This window comes from Sycon ciliatum, chromosome 11, assembly GCF_964019385.1.
Source record: "Sycon ciliatum chromosome 11, ocSycCili1.1, whole genome shotgun sequence".
NCBI classification, from domain to species: domain Eukaryota; kingdom Metazoa; phylum Porifera; class Calcarea; order Leucosolenida; family Sycettidae; genus Sycon; species Sycon ciliatum.
In genome coordinates, this window is record NC_088653.1 from 24,414,338 (window position 1) to 24,435,997 (window position 21,660).

A 21,660-nucleotide genomic window follows, 5' to 3' on the forward strand; every position below is an offset into this window, starting at 1 on the left:
TTTTCTCCTGGACGCTCCGACGTGTTGTGATATCTGCCAGGTGCGCAGTAACTAGTATTTTCATCGCTATAGCGAGGACGACGCCGATCGGCAAACTCTCGCTCACAGCCATCACCAGCCTCTCAAAACCATCACTTGGCATCCCCCAGAGGTACAGGAGAAAGCCAAAACAGCTCACAAGAAACAAAACCTAAGGACGATGGAAAGAGAGCATGTCAAAAAGAAGACGAACAGTATGAAGTTGAAATGGGTTTGAACACTCGTACCACCAACTATACCACTTTCAATAAATCGTGACGCCATTTTGTTTTAACATGAATATCGCGGATTGTACTTTTTGTCTTTCAACATGATTTGTAGGTTTGTGTTCTCTTAAAAAAAAAAAAAGCACACAACACACAGCACCCACACACAGCACCCACACACTGCACACTGCACACTGCACACTGCACACTGCACACTGCACACAGCACATAGCACCCACACACTTCACACAGCACCCACACTCTACGCACAGCACACAGCACCCACACACTGCACACTTCCCCCGCACACTCCAGGGCCGTAGCAGGCGATCCGGCAGGTCCGGCAGTTGCCGCACCAATATTCGGCCAAAAAAGAAAAGAAAAAAAGGTGGGAGCTCCCACATATGTGAGCAGCTGAGGATGTCCACCCATGATGATGTGTGCAATAAGTAGTACCGTAAAGTACCGCCAGAGCGCCCCGTCTCGCGAGAGCGCCCCAACTTGATTTTACAGCCTGAGAAAGGAAAATCGTATGGCAGAGTGCAACGAAGTTTGTACGATGTGAGAATATTGTACTAAGGTCACGCTTGGCAGGGTTTTGTGTGGAGCTTGTGTCCGCTCGAAGGTCCGGATTGACTGCAAAACGTGCAATATGTGTACAAGGTTCATGTCGTATGACCTACAGACAGCAGACCACCTCCACAATACGACCACGAAAGTATGAGATAGTGGGGCGCTCTATTATTATTCATATTATTATGCACTTACGCATCAATGTCAGCGGTGGTAAACCACCCACAAATTCGCACGTGCTAAATGGACTTGGGGCGCTCTGGCAGTACATTACGGTATAGAGTTATTGGACCTACATGTCGTCAGGAGTATGACCCTGCTGAAGGTCATGTGGACAGTCGTGCCAGTGAATGTTCCTACACTGTACTTCTTGGAATGTATTCATTCTTTTCTTCCTCCAATTCTTTCTAGATAGGATTTGTTCCAAAGATATTCCCTTGCAATATCCTTTCTCCTCCTCCAAAGGTACATTTTGGTTCTTTTATCACATGCATTTAGATACTGTTGCTATGCCTTCATAGGCTTCAACAAGTTCTGTTTGGACGGACACAACATGCTGATGCCCCTTTTCCTGACTCATGCAGAACGTCCTTCCTTTTCTCACCCTATGTCACTCTGCATGGTCACAATAGACCGATCCCCTTATTATTGTCTGGGTTCGAGCAAGGGGGCAACTCCGCAGTCGCGTGGGATCCTGCTGCACACACGCGACCAACCTCACCTCGACATGTGCGTGACTTCTCGCATGCGAAGTGCAGAGCACGCGAAATCTACATGCAGTGCAAGCCTGTCTACAAAAAATGTCACAAGGACTTTTGATTTGAGCTGTTTTGTTTTTGTTTAGACGTCTTCCTTTTTACGACTTCAGGATGCCTTCTCAGGATCATTGCTGCGTTCCTCACTGTCAGAACAGGAGGACGAAGCAAACAAATCATTCCAATCCTTTCCTCGTGTGGAGCCACAGCGGCCTGGAGCAAGCGGGTCCAGGCTATGCCCCGTGAGGAAGGACGTAGTCTTAGGGTCACTCTGAATATTTGAGTTGCAGCGATCATTTCGATCCCGAAATCGAAATCGTTTTGCCCACCTCTACAAGGGCAGGATGAGTCCAGGAACCCAAACAGCTGTCCTATGATACCAGGTTTGCTTTTCGCAAGAGAGTGGAGTCTGGACGCCCTGCTCCCCATGCTCGCAAAACAGTATTTGCTGAGCCTAGTGCAGTTCGGTCATGGAAGTGCAGCGTCTGCATCACGAGCTCCCCATGCTCCCAAACCAGTATTTTGCTGAGAGGCAACGGTACTTTGAGTTGGAAAGGAACCTGGCATAGTGCAGTTTGGTCCTGTAATGGAAGTGTAGCATCTGCATCAGGAGCTGGCAGCAAGTAGAGCTCGTGTACAGAGTCTCGTGGAGCAGTTGGACGATGTGAGGACTGGGGTGAAGAAAGCCGAAAAACAGCTTACGTACAATAACATAAAGAAAGCCGCTCCAGTTTCTGACTGGTTTGCCTTCAGGTGTTTGGACCACTCTGTGGGACTTCTTTGAGGCTAGCCGAGAAAATGTACTGCGCCACGCCAGATCTGCGAAGACGGAAGCTGAGGGACGGCGGATACAGTTGGAGGCGGCCGTAAATCGCCAATGAGCATGTAATGGAGGCTCAGCTGCTATTGGCATTGACGTGTCTAAGCCTGGGCCGAATGGAACAGAAGCTGGTATGCGTGGCACAAGTTAATCATCTGTTTCACGGTATATAACTAGCTGAGCTGGAAAGATGTCTTGTTCCTCCGTTTGGGCATGATCCCCATTTGGGCGAGCTGGCGAGATGTTCAGTCATCAATGCCATGTACCGCAAGACATTCTGCGTTGTGGATGAAACAGTTCTATTTTGCCATGCACTTAGGGTTCTCGCACCGGCACGGCACAACAAGACCCAACAGATCCTTGCGCTCTTATTTTCTCTCATGGTAACATTGCTGATCACAACACCCGGTAGCCAGTCGCAGGTGCTACCAAATCAACCATGTTCTCTTACTCTTTCAATATTTGCATCGAATGCAGTGATGATTTCAATACTGTTCACCAGTACAACGCATTACCAGACTGGCATATAATCATGATAATATTATCCATTTCGCAATCACTGTCATTGCTTTCTTAGATCTCCATTCTCCAATCATCAATATCCAACCATAAACCATCTATCATCTTATATTATATCATCATTAGTATCCCGCTACTATCCTCCTCTAACGATGAGCTCGAAGAAACGAAACAGCTGTCTAGAGGCGTAAACAATATCTGTCAACGGAAGTGTCCTTGCTGTGCTGGTGTGTTTATGCTTCGTGCATTAGTTCGGCCAAGAGCGCATGGTGGTGGCGGGTTGAGGATGTAGTACAGCGGAGTATGACCGAAAGCTCTGTCACAATGTATTTTATTAGGAACGTATTTATTATTATTATTACTTGCATGTACGCGTTGGAGTCAACCATGCAAGCATGATCCACAACTTCGCTTATGCTGAACATGATAAACAGGACTATGACAGGGGAAAAAATGAGCTAGAACGATGATAATAATAATTATGATACTTATATCATATATATTATATACAATGTAGCTCATGGGTATTGAAGATATGTCATTTATGAATATGTCCATAATATGAATATTGCAGCCTGAGTGATAATGATAGTGCTATTTACTGAGTTTGACTGTTTCAGGATCTGTCGGAATATCACAATGCACAGACCCTCATGCATAGATCTCGCCATGCTGGTCTGTCATGGGCAATGGCTCCCAGGCTCTGCAGAGCGTCTACTATTGAACAATCCAGCATTGGCTTGGCGCAGATCTCCCACCATAAAAACTACAGCCGCAAACCACGTAGTGGAAAGCTACAAAACTTCAAAAGATGGCCAACCCATTTTCACATGTACAGACAATTTGCAAAAACGTTCCGAACATTCAGGGAGAAGACATTACTTGCATGACACATTGGCAGAACGAACAAGGCAGACTCGAACATTCCAAGATTCTGCAGCCGTTGCGTTTCAGGTGTTGGGTGGCAGCTCCGTTACTGAGGCCGTATACAAGTCGTCGAGCTCGGCTAGCCGCCGCCAACTAGTCAGCGCAACCTCGGCCACGCGCTCGCATTAGCTCCATGCCCGCGTTGACGGAGCTCCGGGTGACCAACAAGCCGAACAGCTGCAAGTCGCGACTCCACAATGACACTGGCCGTCCGCGTGCTCTAACACTCCGCTCCACTCGTACTCCATCTTTAGCCGTTTCGCTGCTCGTCAAGCCCTGCAGGTAACTTGATTTCTTGAAGGGTACAGACGTCTATGCCGTAGAAAGAGAGGTACCGACACAAGCCAGTTCCTCTTGACGGCCGACATGAGGCCCCGCACATTGAAAATTCCGACAGCAAATTTTTCTTTTCCTCCGTAAAGCGTTCGTTCATCAGCTCGTACCATTGATTCCCGTCGCATCGTCCCGTCACTAATGTCCAATGAAAACTGCTCCCCAGTTGCGCGAGGAGACTACATTTCCTCCGGTGAGCGAGGAAGAAGAGCGGAGTTACCCAACTCAACCAAACTAAGGAACGTATAGAAACAGAAAAAAACTGTATCTTCATCTTGGGCGTAAACAGCCCGTCTCACATTAAATATACTAGAAAATAGTTCACTCTGAACATGCAGTCTTCCTAAGAGAGAGAGAGAGAGAGGGGGGGGGGTATATTCATAGGTTCGAAAGAACCGCACACACACTTTGCTGCAGACAGCGGCAAGCTTTGACCCTCGTGCTTCGAAGAGGGAGCAATCCACTGCGCTACGCTTGTGATTAACAGCAAGCTTCGACTTTTCAAAGGTACGACTCATCACTGGCTCCGGGGTAATGTTCCTGGAACAAATGCCCCATTGCCGACTGAGGGCCAGGGAGCACACAATCTGCCTTCCTGGGGAGAAGTGTTCCAGCACAAGAAGCAGCACGAATACATGCTGACAAAAACCACCATCACTACCAGCCGGCACACAACACACTGTTCTTCAAACACCTTCCACTCCTTCCATGTGTTTGCACTGTCCTCCTCTAGCTCTTCATGCTCAACAAATACCACGCACTGCTAATCGTTTTTTTTTAATGCTTCCTCTGGGTTGGCAAGCCCTTCGACTTGACAAAACAGCGATCACCACTGCTATCGTCACCTCATAGCAGTCGCTTCCACCAGTGGCTTTTCCTGTCTTTGCAAGGTGTCCAAGGATGGCTGCTGTTGTCACTACAGGCAAATCAGAAGTACTTTAGTGGCTGATGTCCAACCAGATCGTTGGAAAATCGATTTTTCCACTTCAGGGCTGCTGATCGCGATCGCGACTTGGTGACTTGGCAGCACCACGGTTACCTTCATAGAAGATGGCTCTGGAGAGGAAAAGGCAGACCAGAAAAAGGTTACTATTATCTTCAGCACCGATCTCAAGGAAAAAGAAATACGGTCTGCTGTAGCCTAGGCACAAAATAAATCTCACAACACGATTCGCGATTCGAATATTTCAACAACAAAACAACTCACCTCTGGAGTAACTCCTGTTTGTGGCCCGAGATCGTTCCCTCCCGCGCCTTGAAAAAATCCTGCAGCGGCCTCACAGTCCATATCTCTCTCGGAGACCCTGCTCCTACCAGCAGGAGGTTCAGCACCGCTCGAAGCCATCGCAAACCACTTGAACTAAGCAGAAGACATTCCAAAACAAACCTGAAACACACTGTCAAAGATGCTGTCACGTTCAAAAACTAGCTCGATCGCGAGTGAGGTTGCCCCCGTGCTCGAACCCAGTATAATAAGGGGATCGGTCTATTACATACATCCACATACACGTACATGTACCGGCATATGTACGAGTATGGGCTTGTGGGGGGGGGGGGGGGGAGCATCGAAGTCGGATCTTGCCGGACCAACCAAAATGGGGCTGCTACCGGCCTCAAGAGTTCTGAAAAGCAAAGAGCAACACGTGTACATGTGGCCTGAAGCAGAGCTGGCAGCGCAAAAGGAAACATGCAGCCAAAAAAGATGCCTAGCTCTGGCATACATCGTAGAGGTCACTGCGCATCCGGGGCACTGCGCCCCAAAGGTGACATAATTATGGCGAATATGGAATGAAAGAACAGGAGGAAAGGAAATAAATGACAGAAGACAGAAGAAGGGTGATGCTGAAGTTGAGGTTGCGAGCGCTTCAAAGGCACATGTGACACTGTATCCATCAGTAGTTCAGCAATCTCTGCTCCTCTTCTCCCCCATACGCTCTGAGTTGACACATGACTACCCACAGTAGCCATTGCGCACACCAACAATTTGAAACAACGAAGGGGTTACGGGTATGTCAAGTATTATTACTGGTAATATTCCTCTGACAGCTTTATTGACATAGCATCAGAAGTGGTAAAAAGATATGCAAGGCTTAATCTCACCTGCGCAGATAACACGGTGGTGTGAAGTTAGTCTATTAAGCAAGTCCCATTGGCCGTTGAAGTAGAAACTAGTTAAACTGTCTCTAGGCACACCGGTGTGCGTGGCGCGTATGAAAACACCGGTCGATGTGGTGGAGGGCTTGCTGGAAAGTGCAAACTTGTAATTCTGCACCATGCTGTAGAGGCAATCAGCCACAACATGGCTTCCAAATAGCTTTCTCGTCGTGGGCAATTCCATTCCGGACGCCCGGCACATGTTCTGGGCGTCCGATAACGTCACCGGCTCAAAGAAATAGCCCGGTGGAATGCGTAGCGTAGTGTTCACACAGTCATCTCGATGGTGGAATGAACCTGTAGCGTAACAGGAGAAGCAAGGCACACAGGTCAGGGCATACAAGCTCCATAGCTGCCGATCTTTCTAAGGATTTCTCTTTTAATTAATCTCAGCTGAGAGGTTGAGTTGATAGTGTTCCTCTCGTCAGGGGCTTTCCAAGATGCCCAAGATGTAAAACCTGGCTGAATTTCTATTTCCCTGTTCTTGGACTTTTCTGGCCTCAAATGTGGCAACAAGTAAGTGCATGGTTCACACAGTGCAGGGTGCACTGTTGTTTTCACGATATCTACAACTATGTGAGGGAGACACCAAAACGTTAGGGTGCCAGTTTCCAAAGAATGGATTGTAAATCATTTCAACCACAAAACTACCAATATCTCATTTGCAGCTCGGAGTTTCATGCCTTACACAATCATCAGGCAGAATTCTACAGCGGGCCTACAGCACAGCAAATCGGGCTTTTAAAATAGAGGTGCCCCTGTGGAAGGTCTGGGTCCTATCAGGACCTATTGTTACAGTGGCAGACCAGAATGTTAATGTGTTACTGTAGACTGCTGGTCTACTGTGCACTGGATGAGTGTAGTACAGCAAAGAATGCAGGTCTCAGGGGCTAATTGTTTGTTTTAGACACTGCACACTACGTAACGAGTTTCGACTGAATATGTCATGAAAAAACATTCTGCAAGCTATTATAATACTTGATTGGTGTTGTAAGGAGTGCACAGTTGATCTTATGCATTACCGTAAATGCTAAGAGGCTGCGCCTCGGTTCTTATCCAGGTTTTTCTCTCTATCCAACTCAGCACTCCACCCTACACATGGTATCAATAATACACCGTACTAGCGCCACTAGAGCCTCTCACGAATAGTGTCCCAGTCTCTAGAAGCCAGTGAAAAATATAAAGCCCTCTTTGAATAGTGCCCCCCCCCCCCGGCTTCTAACAAAGCGCTTGTGCAAGTTTGGTGTTCTTTTGCGAATGACTAATGTTTTTGTCCATGTCGTTGCACTGGTGGTTTCAGGATCAACCTCACTGTTCTTGTTGCCCATTCTGTTGAGTTGTGATAGCGTACTGTGCAATTTAGGCTCTGTTTTTCTTTGCCTTCTTTGTTTTTATGGGGGATAACGTAAATGTACCAGCACGGAAAAAAATTGTGCCCTCTCTTGAATGGTGCCCCACCTGTGGTGGACACTACAAAATAGTACTCCAGGGGTATTAATCGCGCGAGTAGGGTAACACATTGTAATAAACAGAACTGGCTGAAGTGCCGAGAGAGCTTGGAAGCTCAGGGCCCTACGCTATGCTTTTTTGCCTAGTTCATCGTACACGTTATTATAACTGATGTTGTTGTTTTTTTCTTTGATTGGCCACATCATTGCATTTTATAAACATTTCGATAAGTTTGAATATGAGTTAGGCAAAAAAAAAACATTTTGTAGAATTTATTGCGGATTGTTATTTTTCTCTAATTTCATCCACTTTTGGTTTGCTCCTTTTTTCTTTTTCATCTGCTTATACTGTAAATTAACAAATTTCGGCCGATGAGAAACTTTGGCCGATTGGAGTTTTCAAAAAGTAATCGATCGGTTTTTTTTTGCTTTCACATGCATCCATTGCTCAATCATGCATCATTTGCCTCTATAACAAACTTTGGCCTGCGATTTACTGTGGCCGGTTGGTACTAAGCGGCGAAATAAGCGAAATTAAATCGCTATCGAAAATCGTTTCTGGGACTGGCGCTGACTCTGCCGATCACGAGCGTTCTGGACTCGACGGGATGTCTGCCCTGACGTTTCCTGGGGCGGGCGCCGACTCTGCCGATCACGGGCGTTCTGGACTCGACGGGATGTCTGTCCTGATGTTTCCTGTGACTGGCGCTGACTCTGCCGATCATTGGCGTTCTGGAGTCGACGGGATCTCTCTTCCGACGTTTCCTGTGACCGGCGTGAATCGCCCATTCACGCTTATTTTGGAGACGACGGGATCTCTCTTCCAAAGTATGCTTTTGCTGACGCATCCAATCACCTATTCGTCGTCTATTCTACTTTCATTTCCTCCTCGTCTCCCTATTTCTTTCCAAAGCTCCCTCTACATCAGGGAGTCGTATACATAATACGACGAATATTTTGGCCAGCTGTGTTTGATGGTACAGTACGGGACAGATACTGGAGCCAGCAAATATGGTGGCCAGCTGTTATGTACAATCCTGTAGAGCCTTTGTAGTCACAGATACGGGACAGATACGGGATAGCTCCAGGCGTGACACAAACACACAAACAAACAAACGCCAAACGAGGGAGCTTGGAAGCTCAGGGCCCTACGCTATGCTTTTTTGCCTTGATGACCTAGACAAAAAAAGCATAGGGATGTTATAAGTTCTTTAAAAAAATCCTTTTTTAAGACATAACCTGGGATTCGAACCCGCACTATCGCGCGCCCTGCATGCATCCCCCGATTCACTTCGCATACATTATAATTCTTCCAAGTTGCTTCACGTTATGATCTTGCATTTGAAAGCCCTATTTGAATATGCATTGTGGTCAGCTGTCTTTGATGGCACGGTACGGTACGAGATAGGTACGGGACCGGTACGATCGAGGGTAATGCGACACCGTCTACCGTTGTTGCAAACCACCAGTTCTCAATTGGGAAAGGCCTTCGCGCAATTCGCGTATTCGTTGCAATGTTGTATTTCGACTCCGCCGTACCGTTGATGTTGCTGCATGGCACACGCTATATGCGCTGTGTGCGTTTTTGCTGTATACACTGTTATGTCCAGTTTTATATGCATATGTTTTGCATGTACGCTGTTTTTGCATGCTATAAATAGCTGGTGTTATTAGTGTTCATTGTTAATTATTCGATGAAGTGAAATATACTGTGTAAAGGAAAAGAGTTGTCCTCGTGCCGTGTGGTTGTACGATCTTGACAATTTAGAGAATCTTAGAGGGTTCACAACATTTGGCGACCACGCCAGGATAGGAGCAAGCATGGCAGAGCAACTACACAATTTTTGGATTTTACTGCAAGAGGAATGATGCTGGCAGGGGTATCCATTAGAGAAAATGGAGTCAGTTTGGCTGTGCCTTTACTCCTCGTTTCCCGGAGTTCTGGAGAGCGAAAATGAAACCAGGGAGTCGTAAAATATTTGTCACAACTCCCTCGTGGAATCGAGTAATCATCATCGCGGCGGATCACGCAGCTTGAAAGCCAACTTACTTGACCGACGGCGACATCAAGGTCAGCGGAGTGTGAACAAAGAAGCCGAGGCAAGGCTGAAACGAGCTGAACAACGACTCGAGAGAGATGACGACTCGTGTGCAGCAGATGACGACTCGCGGGGCAGCAGATGACGACAGCGACGCAGGTCAAAATGAGTCAAGCGAAAGCGACGCAAACTGAAATTTCTGCTCTTTCCTCCAACAGTTTCTCTTGTAAAGCCGCTGTACATAGGCCGATTCACCTTCGTCTAGTGATTTGCAGTCGATACAAACTGTTCTTGACCTGTTCTAAGCGTTTTCATATCCATCAAAATCCATCACGAAGTTTTTGTTAACGGAGGAAGTACAAACCACGCGAAAATTCAAATTTTTGCTCTTTTGACAGCGCTGAGAAACCTTCAAATAGTGACGAGAAGACCAGACATATCCCTTCGTGACAAGCTGCCACTTGTTCTTTTCAGCTCGAGCCTTTTTTGGGAGCTACTCTGGTACATCGTCCACACTGCTGCCAAGTCTCGACTCCCCAAAATGGATGGAAGTGACTAATATGGAGGGCGCTATCCTAGGTAAGTAACGCGATGGAATTTTCTCATCTTGACATGGTGTAACACGAACCTGAATTTCTCATTTGGACCCACTCGGACACCTCACCAAGTTGGGATATTTCGAAACTTTACCTATTTGTCTACCATTCTACTTCATCTCAACGTGTTAGCTACTGTAACACTTTGGAAAACTCATTCCGAAAATTTTGAAACTTATTTATTTGTATAGACTTGAACATAATGTTCAAGATCACTTGTTTTCAGGACTGAATGAGGCCAGGCCTGCTTGCTTTGTTGCTTTTTTAACCCCCAGAACCCGTGGACAGAAGAGGAAGAGCGACGACTTGGGTGTGGCTGCGAAGTCTGCCTGCCCAACGCCAATTGCAATTACACCCACACACATACACACACCCTCTTGTACTTGTACACCACACACGCACGCGCATGTGCGCATACATAAAACTATTCGTCTTTATCCTTTTGTGTTTGACATGATCACCTTTTGTACTACTCCCTGGTGAATATTTGCATAACATGAATGGCACAGGGATGACTTGTGGCATTGTACGCTGTACACGATTCCACGGTGCCATAAAAGTAACATTGGTTATAATCATGGGTTACACCATGGTACGGTACGGAGGGCCTGTTTTCAGCCAATCAGCGCTCATCTAGCCATGGTAATATTGGCCAGTATAAATCCGGCGCGGGATTTATACTGGCCAATATAAATCCCGGTGCACGGTACTTACGTTAGGGCACTGCCGCCGTACAAGTTCACTGTCTGAAAGGCAGTGAACTTGTACGGCAACAGACACCACATGCACGTGTACACTCCACACAGAACGGCACACTGACGAGGAACAGTACACAATGGAAAAGAAGAATGACCTGGAATTCGTCTACAGAGTATTCTATTATACTGAATCTGAGGATAAAGAACGTCGAATAACCACGAAGTATCCCAAATGGGTCAGCAATGTACATTGTACTTCAAAGAGTTGAAGATCATCAACAGACTGTCTCCTTCGTAACTAAGTTTATAATACAGAGTGTACTTCAACCCGATTGGAAAATGCTAGATTGGATTGAAATGTGATACACAACGGGTGTATGCAAATGCATCTACTTGCAAGTAGTAAGCAAAACTGATTACCGTATTATCTCTAATATAAGCACAGTCTCCAATAATAGCACGTCTCCAATAATAGAACACCTTGGGGCGGCATTCAAAAAATAAAGTGCTCAGTCTCCATTATAAGCACACTGTGTAAATTCACTATCTGTACCGGCGAAAAAAACCCTGAAATGTGTGTGTCATACATGAATTTGGCATGGCAACATGCCTCTGAAATGAGGTTGAAATAATAATGGAACAGTCTCCAATAAAGGAACGTCTCCATTAATAGCACGGGGCGGAGGTACATTGAAAAAATAAAGGACCGTGCTTATATTAGAGATAATACGGTATAAGATGCCGCATGTTAAAATCAGCACTGTACTGCATAATTATAGTAACACTTACTCCCAAAGAGTCCAAGCTGTAATCTACATGTAACTAGTGACGGCAGTTTGATTCAACGACAAACTCCAGCACCCCAGCAATTCAGTTGATTTCCGCACCGCTCACGAGACAAGATCATGAAGATGCTACAATATGCACTGGAACTGAAAGGAAATCGTATGCCAAACATCCACGGAGGAATCTCCTTCTGATGTTGCTCGACCATTCTTTCAATTGACAACTGATAACCATCAGAAGATGTTCATGCACTGCATGATGTACGAGATCTCCAAATAGGTTCGTTGTTCTGGAAATGCGTAGGGGTACCTGGCATAAGTAGGATATGACCCTCCTAGTCGGGTTATACCGTACCCTCATATAAATCCCTCCTGCTACCGCAGTCAGAATTTATATTCAGCCGGTATGACCCTCTGACTCGGGTTATATCCTCTACGTAATGATATTGTACGATTCTGATTGCGTACGCTCTTGGTGGCCATATTTCATCGTCACGCAGCTCCCCACAAAGTACAAATTGTAGTAAAAGCAATTACGTACTATTACGTATAGTAATATGCAGACACATACAACTAGTAGTCACACAAAGTATCTACAATAAGCACACGTACTAGTAGTACATAAGCAGGCTATCTTTATCCTTTTACGCTTGGTCTGATTACCTGCATACATGACTTACACGGCATGGTTACTTGCACCAGTAACAATGTACATAATTCCACACTGCCTTTATCATCAACACCAGTTCCTGTTAACGCGTAACATCTCAGGCTTTGTAGCAGGGAGTAGCACAATACCACTGTATCATTGTGCTACTCCTTGCTTGACACAGACATGCGTCATAGTGACATTTGCGAATAGCTAGTTGTGTCAGCAGTATAAAATTTATTTTATTTTGTGTTTCACTCAGACGACTATAGCATCTGGATTCGGAATAGTCTTACTATCTTGAGACGGGTCAGCCATACGGGTCAGCCATACCTGAAACATGTCGTTCATTGTGACTAAAACTTGCGTCAACATTATCTATTCCCCTAGAAACGACGTGAATAACTAAAAGTAATACAAATTAAATTAGGAAGAAAAATTCACTCTTACAAGCCGCCCACGTAAATACTGGACACACTGAAGGTACCCATGCGAAGGCCAGCTGCTACTTGATATCCTTCGTAGGATTCATCCTCATCACTCAGCAAAGACTGATGGATTCCTTCCCTTCATCGTCAAAACAAACTTCAAAAAGTACTGCTCGAAAACTTCCTGACAGCATTCTGGCACTCTTGAAGTGGTTCTATGAACATTTTTGAAAAATGCTACGAAATGCAACGATAAAGGTACGCAAAGTACGACATTTCGTGACGTTTCAGGGGACACAGCGCTCCACAGAAAAGTGACCTGAGGCAAAGCTCGCCCGCCTGGATGTGTGCCCGTGTCATCTCCCGGTATTGTACTACTCCCTGATTCAGCATCACTTGAAGGAGCTACGGGCGTTGTCTGCACCCAAAGAGCGAGATCGTATTGATCTCTTGCTCACGAGTTTCTACGTTGACGATTTGGTCTCAAATGCCTCGGAAGCCAAGGAGATGCAAGAGTTCAGCGTGCGTGTGCTTACGGATGCTGGCATGGAGTTACGCAATGGTGGGGAGAGTTGGCCGAAGTGGTGAGCATTGACATACCACGTTGGATTTGCTGCAATCTTGACACGCGGATTGCGCTTCATGCCTTCGCCGATGCCAGTGAGAAAGCGTTTGGATGTTGTTTGTATGCAGTCGTCAATGGACAGTCGCACTTGGTATTTGCCAAGGCCAAAGTGGCACCCGTGTCTCCACCCACATTGGCCCGCCTTGAGTTACAAGCAGTGTGTCTAGCGGCTCGCTACGCTGAGTTTGTGGTGAAGGAGATGCGTGTGACCGTCATGCAAGTCTATGGCTGGACTGACAGTCTCACTACCGTTAATTGGATCAGTAATCCATCGTACAAATGGAAAACATTTGTGGCTAACCGCAGTCAAGTCCAAAAGATATCGAAGAAGGTCGGCATTGTGTGGAACCATTGCCCGGGCCTTCACAACCCAGCAGATTTACCGTCGTGTGGGAGTAGTGCACAGCAGATCCGTAGTCCGTTCTGGAGGGGCGGACCAACCTGGATCACGGAGCCCAATGACTGGCCCACCGCATCCTCAACCGCAGCTACAGATGAGTCCAGTGTAGAAGTACGAGTGTCAGCCACCACCTGTAGTCGACAATCTGATAAGGAATGGTGGCTCCGATTCAGTAAACGGTCGAGGGCACAGGGCATGGTGACTCGGATGTTGCAGTGGAAGCACACTGAGCGTCGTGCTGAACTCTATTTTGCAGCAGACAACGTATTGTACCGTATCGTTCAAGCCGCATGTTTCGCTGAGGATCTTGAGCTGATCAAGCAAGGTCAACCAGTGAAGCCTTGGTCGAAGGTGTATCAGCTTGCACCGTTTCTGGGTGAGCATGGAGTGCTCAGAGCCGAGGGACGACTTCAGCACAGCGAGTTGGCGTATGGAGCCAAGCACCCAGTCCTGTTAGGCAAACATCATCTGACCGAGTTGCTGCTGGAGAAAATGCATGTTGAAAGGATGCACCAAGGTGTAGAAGGAGTCTTGTCGTTCATCCGTCAGAAATTCTAGATTATCGGTGGTCGACGAGCGCTACGTAACATTACTCAGCGATGTGTTACATGCCGCCGCTACAAGGCTAAGGCTGCCTCAGAAGTCTCCCCGCCACTGCCAGAAGACCGAGTTGTTCACGAGAGGCCGTTCGCAACTACCGGCATCGACTATTCTGGTCCGTTGTACGTGCGCCGTGGTGAGTCATCTCCGAAGGTATGGATAGCATTGTTTGTGTGTGCCACCACCAGAGCAGTTCACTTGGAGGTGGTCGATAGTTTAAGTACTGAGTCATTCTTGATAGCATTTCGGAAGTTTGTCGCGAGACGTAGTTTGCCGTCTCGGATCAGGTCGGACAACGCTACAACGTTCAAGGCGGCATCTGACAAACTGAATGTGCCATGGATGTTCAATCCTCCAGCTGCACCATGGCATGGAGGCTTCTATGAGCGAATGGTTGGTACAGTGAAGAGTGCCTTGAAAAAGGTAATGGGAACAGCGTTTCTGAAGGTCCAGGAGCTGGAGACCCTCTTGTATGAGGTTGAAGCAGTGGTGAATAGTCGTCCGCTAACTTATTTCTCTGATAGCCTGGATGAGCCACCAGTAACCCCTGCAATGATGATGGGTAACATCTGGATGTCGTCAGAGAAGCCAGCAGGTACCCTGGACGCTGCGCAGATGTCATCGAGATTGCGTTACCTCAGTCGGACACTGGAGCATGTCAAGAATCGTTGGGAGGTGGAGTACCTAAGTCAGCTGAACAAGCACCAACAGACCATGTCGCGCCCTTTAGCTGTGGGTGATGTTGTCTTTGTTCTCGATGATACCAAGCGCAAACAGTTCTGGCGTTTGGGACGGATCATCGAGTTATTCCCTGGTCGAGATGGTAAGCGTCGTGTTGCCAAGGTTAAGTTGAGTACCAGTACCCTGTTGAGGCCGATCCAAAGGTTAGTGCCATTAGAAATATCGTCACAGGACGTGGCTCCTGGGCTTGCCAATACCGCTCAACCTGCTATCGTCCCTCAGCAGCCAGCGTATGAACCGTCAGCACCGTTACCACCACCACTGCAGCAGGAGATGACGCGTTCTGGGCGCACAGTCAGAGCCCCGGATCGTTTTTGACTTGTGTGCATTGTTGTACGGCGGTGAGAAGCCCTTTGGTGGGGAGAATGTTGCAAACCACCAGTTCTCAATTGGGAAAGGCCTTCGCGCTTATGGCATTGTATTCGTTGCAATGTTGTATTTCGACTCCGCCGTATCGCTGATGTTGCTGCATGGCACACGCTATATGCGCTGTGTGCGTTTTTGCTGTATACGCTTGTATGTCCAGTTTTATATGCGTATGTTAACTATGTTTTGCATGTACGCTGTTTTTGCATGCTATAAATAGCTGGTGTTATTAGTGTTCATTGTTAATTATTCGATGAAGTGAAATATACTGTGTAAAGGAAAAGAGTTGTCCTCGTGCCGTGTGGTCGTACGATCCTGACAATTTAGAGAATCTTAGAGGGTTCACAACAACCGTCTTGATGACGGCAAAAAAAGCATAGGGATGTTATAAATTTTTCAATTCTCCTTTTTTTTTCAGGCATATCCTGGGATTCGAACCCGCACTATCGCCCTACATGCATTCCCCCATACACTTCGCATTCATACTCATTCTTCCAAGTTGCTTCACGTTATGATCTTGCGTTTGAAAGCCCTATTTGAATATTGCGGCCAGCTGTATGTGGCCAGCTGTGTTTGATTGTACGGTACGGGACAGATACGGGATAACGCCAGGCGTGACGCAAACAAACAAACAAACACACAAATACCAAATTAAAGCTGTGTGGACCCTGGCTAGCGCCAGACGTTACTGAAGTAACGTATTCTGCATAGCTACGGGAATTAAAGCTGTGTGGACCCTGGCTAGCGCCAGACGTTACTGAAGTATCGTCTTCTGTTTAGGTACGGGAATAAACAGAACTGGCTGAAGCATCATTTCACGAACGTTACATTGAGATGGCATGAAGAGATTCTAGAGAAAGTGGCCACGGACAAAATTCTTCGTGACATGGTGCTTCAGCTGGTACCGTAAAAATCCGTAAATAGGTTCGTATTTACTTTCGAATTTAGGGACCCCACCCGTACTAACTTTCAGTCGGGTGCTGACTTTCGGGCACGAACTAACTTTCGGTAGGGGTGAAACGAATATACCGAGCATTCGAATATTCGCAGGTGGTCCTTAGTTAGAGGTTTGCACCACGCAACCATGATGCTGTATAATTATGAATGTGACGCTGTCCGTGCGTGGCGAAGTGGCCTGTGGTAGCAGGCTGGTCGCTAGCCAGGATGGTCTTTAGTTACAGGTTTTACTGTAGGTCTGAAAGAACAAGAACATGTAACAACACCAGTATGATAACACAAGCCATGATACGATATTAAATTAAAATATGCTTTGGCAAAATGTCATCGAGGCAGGGAAGCACTAAACCTTACGTTGGCACAACCCGCTGTCAGCTCTATAGTAGGGCAAAGTACATTCACACGACTCGTCCTGGGAGCAGTGTTCATTCTGGCCACAACTAGATGCGCATCCAGTATATCCTGCAACAGGAGAGCAGAGAGAGAGAGAGAGAGTGCAGCAGAGTTTAGTTCGACCCGCGCCTTAAAGTGCCGCGAGAGCGCCCCGTTTTGTGGTGTCCCACCTATAGCGGTTGAATGCAGATGATTTAATGGCGGATTTTATAATGGGGGCTAAATGAATTCTCGACTGGGTGCAAAACATGCAAGGTGAGTAGCTAGTGCCAGGGGAAGGGGGTGCAGTGATGTGCAACGAGTCCGTGACTTCACCACATATTGATGATGCAATTGCATATCCTCTATTGTTCAAAGAACACATACCTTGCGCACGCACGCGCACGCATGCACACACACACGCGCACCCGGTGTGACCTTAAAACACTAGGGTTCTCACATCGCACAAAACACAGTTAGTTGAGCTCAGCCATACCGCTTTCCATCCCCTGAATGTAAAGCCAAGGTGGGGCACTCTAGCCAGACGGTACACTGTCGTCGACGTACCTTATAATGTGTTTGAACGACACTGGTCCCTTATAATCCGGCACCATTTGTGCTGGATTAGCGAGTGTGCAGGATAAACAAATCTGATTTACTGCTGCAATTTGCACGAAGAAGCCATTTTTGGGCTAATTCATTTTGGTATTGGTGAAACGAGTGCCAAAATTGGGGACTCGAGTACTCCTGGAAAAAAGGAGCGAGTATTTGAGCAAGTACTAGTATTTTACTGACAACGAAAAAACAATGCACTGCACGCACTCTCGCCACACCCAACGTCGTACACCCGATACACATGTAGTCTTGCATGCAGCATGGTGCAGGAAATAGTCTGATCTACTGTCTTTTGCTGGTATGTAGGGACAAGCAATAATTCTGCGCTTGTATGGACCATCAGTACCAGTCAGAGTAACAGAAATGCTTGATGTACATGCATATATCATCATCACAAGCCCATAGCCCTAAGGCCGTCGGGGCGTCACAAGCGAGCGCCATAAAAATAGATCGAGTGCAGCAGGGAGCAGGGACTGCACGTCAAGTACAGTCCATGAAATAATATTGTCAAGCCGTGACATTCTGGGCCTGCCTCGGCCACGAGCTCCAGCAACACAACCCTGAAGAACAGTCAATGACAAGCAGCCGGAACGAACAATATGACCAAAAACATGCAATTTCCTATTACGAACAGAAACAATAAGTGGGACTTGTTTGTGAATACTATTTATTTCCTCTCTACCAGACACCTTTGTGCGGTGATCAATAGCTTCTCATTTCGAAAGCCTCGATCTTTTTCACAATTTCAGCAGTTAAGGTCCAAGACTGGCAAGCATAAAGGAATATGGATAAAACAATAGCATCGAGTAGACGTAATTGCGAGCTGATAATGATGTTTCTATAATCCAGATTGTTACTAGCATACAATACACTGTATATAGGATACTTTTTTAAAAGTATTTTGCGAAACGAGTACTGGCTCGTTTCAAATTTGCGAGCGAGCGCTCGAGTTATCGATATACTCGTTTCGCCCCTAATTATTGGCTACTGAAAATTGTGGTGATTAGAGGGTGGGGGTGCTGGTTTGTAAAGTGATGCATGAAAGAGGGACGACTGTACTGGTACAGTTCTACCGCTGTGCAGGCAAGCGTGGACCGTTTATGGCTGTGATCAGCTTGTTGCAATGCAAATGTCCCGGGCGATAGCATTCAGGGCAAGGATGTTCATACTACTCTGTACTTCGGACGTCATTATGTATTGACTTGACACGTACGGTATGCAGCACGTCTCTGTACTCCTGTCAAGTCTCGCTTTGTTCCAAAGGATGACAGGAACTACTTGCAATAGTGGAGTGTTTCTGGTGAACTGTTTCGCTGCTGAAATCTTCAAGTGTTGTGTGATCTTGTAGGGTCAAGTGCAAACATCTAATACCACTGTTGTACTTCAAAGAAGTATTTGTTGTATGCGATGTTGTGTGATCCGGGAAACATGAACTTTTCCTAACACATTGCTACCAAACATTTGCCTACTCATAGAATGAGCCTAGCCATCCGTTTTCCACATAAATATACGGATAGGCGAGGGAACAGGATAATCGAACACACATGCTGTATGTATGCATGCATGGTATATGCTGTAAATTGGTAACCAACGATTTTCTTCCTGATGGCGAGGGGTCCGGATAAAAGAGGACCGGATAAGCGAGGTCTGACTGCTGTGCTACAGCACTGCTGAATGAAATCCAGCCGTGGCACTCAGGTACGCGCCGGGGCGTTGCCCAGCCCTACAGTCCATTTCAAAACTATACGCGACCTAGGCAAAAACCGTTATGCCAGCATCTATACCACATAAAATCTGTGATCACTTTGTGCATACATTTCTCCAAATTAGGCGTCTGTTATCCAATCGTTTAGAAACTATAGGAGAGTAATTGTGGAGCGGTCCTGAGCAATATTCCGAAAACTATTCTCAAAAAGGTCCAGCCAAATATTTCAAAAACCCTACGCGTCTATAGTTTTGAAATGGACTGTAGACCTGCCAGCACTGGGCTGCAGAAGAAGGCGCACATTTGAGTGACATGACTGGATTTCATTGAGCAGCACTGGATGACTGCCATTTGCTGGTGCCTTGACCGGACTGTTGGCTCTGCAGGAGCTATACGCCTGAGCTCTATTCGAACATGGTTAAATCACCTGCCAGCACACATGTAGCATATAACACATAGCACTGGAGCATAGCACGCCATACTTACTTGCACAGGCAACATTATGCAAATCTTCGCGGGACGCAGTACCTTGGTCAAGGAATACCCGTCTCAGCCCGAATGGCACGGCAAACATCCTGAACCACACAAAGTCACTGATTATCGAATTCATGGCTGCCTGGACAATCATATTTTTTTCCTCCGTTCTACTTGGTATCGCTAACCCTAGCTGAGAACATAATGAAGCGGCCCTGGAAAAACTCATTGCCGGATAATTGACTGGATCAAGTATGAGAAGATTGCCTCCGTACTCTCCTGCAGAGCGACAGTACACAAACAGTAGAATGTGCACATCGTTGGTAAAGCCATGACATCGCTGGTAAAGCCATGAGTAAACTTGAAGATGGGTGATGCTTGGGTTAAAGGGTGATGCTTGGGTTAAAGCGCACCACACGTTGACTTGGACAAGTATCAGGTGAAATGTACATCAGATCTGCTCTCGGGATCAACGACGCAACAGTCCATTCACCTGAGCCAGTCTCGTTGGCTCTTGAAAGTCCAATTTTGACAGAATTGAGGCACAAAAATCCGGGTTTTGAATCCGCTTCTCCACACATTTTGCCATGGAGTACCTGTCCAAATTTTGGTAAAACCAGGCTGATGTTCTAATTCCCTGTTTCCTTTGACTTTTCTGGTATCAGATTCGGTTAGGGATAATTGCACGTTCCACGCAATGCAGGATGAACTGTTGTTTTCATGATAGCTATAAGTGCACGCACTGTGAAGCGATTAACTTTCGCGGTGCGCAAAGTTTGCGTTTTCATGAATTGGGCTGGTTCACGATGAGAAACTTTGGCGATTTTATCTCTTCATTTGGATCTGTTACAGTCTACAATCAATGTACAGAGCAGTTTGCGGCGATTTATATTCACCAATGTGTGATGGTCGCGAAAATAGTGAAATTTTATCTCTAGCGAAAGCTTCTCTCTTGACAGTACCGTAAAGTCTTGTATAACAGCCGCGGCTTCTATGACTTTCTTGGTGAAATGTTGCAGGCTTCTATATGAGACAGGCTTCTATACAAGACAGGTATCTCTATGTATGTCAACACTAAAACCAGGCTTATGTGTGATTTGATGGGCCCAAAATTGCGGCTTCTATTCGAGGGCGGCTTTTATACCAGACTTTACGGTATATGTGGTGTAACTGGAGTCCCACTAAAATAATAGGGTACCACTTTCCTATGAATGGACTGTAGCCAAAGCTCTCCACGGGCGCCAGACTTCATTTCTAGAGCAAGTAGATAGGATGTTATGATATGGAGAAGCACATTGGGAATGTACTAAAAATATGCAAACTCTACAGGATTCTATCTACGGCGTGCTAGTGTGCAAGAACAAGACCGCAAGAGTGAGCAATGGAGCGAGTACCAACATTTGTTGCTACAGCTGTACCCTTGTTAGTACGACATTGGTTACAAGACCAAACTCAGTAGCAGACAATGGTCAAAATCCACTGACACCTGAAACACGTACATTCACGTCCGGGCAGTAGATAGTACTCGTTATAAGATAAACAATCTGAAACCCTCGTTGTTGTCCACTAACGAGGGTAGTTATTTTTTTCCTATTTTCGCACACAATATTTTTTGGCTACCGTTCTGCTTTCGTTTCGAGTGAATTTTTCAAGTACAATTAGTAGTAGAATGAAGCTGAAGACACCACTGCAGCTGTACTTGTGGTTGATTAATATGGTGATTTCCTGATAAGTCCAGCGAGGACGAAATGTCGTTGCTGTTTCATCTTCTATGTGCCATGCGCTACTTGATGTACCAGCCTGCTATGTCGGATACCACCAACCATGCATCGACTA

The 21,660-nt window shown here is 46.3% G+C and overlaps 1 protein-coding gene across 1 annotated transcript in view; it reads right to left on the minus strand.

Annotated features, from left to right (window-relative positions):
- Positions 1-21,660, minus strand: part of LOC135827481 (mucin-2-like) — a 130,765-nt gene that overhangs the window by 97,834 nt on the left and 11,271 nt on the right. Inside the window, exons 3-5 of the mRNA XM_065339974.1 lie at positions 19,837-20,103; positions 17,013-17,120; positions 6,273-6,623 (exon numbers count right to left, since the gene is read on the minus strand). Of these exons, the coding sequence (XP_065196046.1) occupies positions 6,273-6,623; positions 17,013-17,120; positions 19,837-20,053 (676 nt within the window). The 5' untranslated portion in view covers positions 20,054-20,103. The remainder of the gene's footprint in view (positions 1-6,272; positions 6,624-17,012; positions 17,121-19,836; positions 20,104-21,660) is intronic.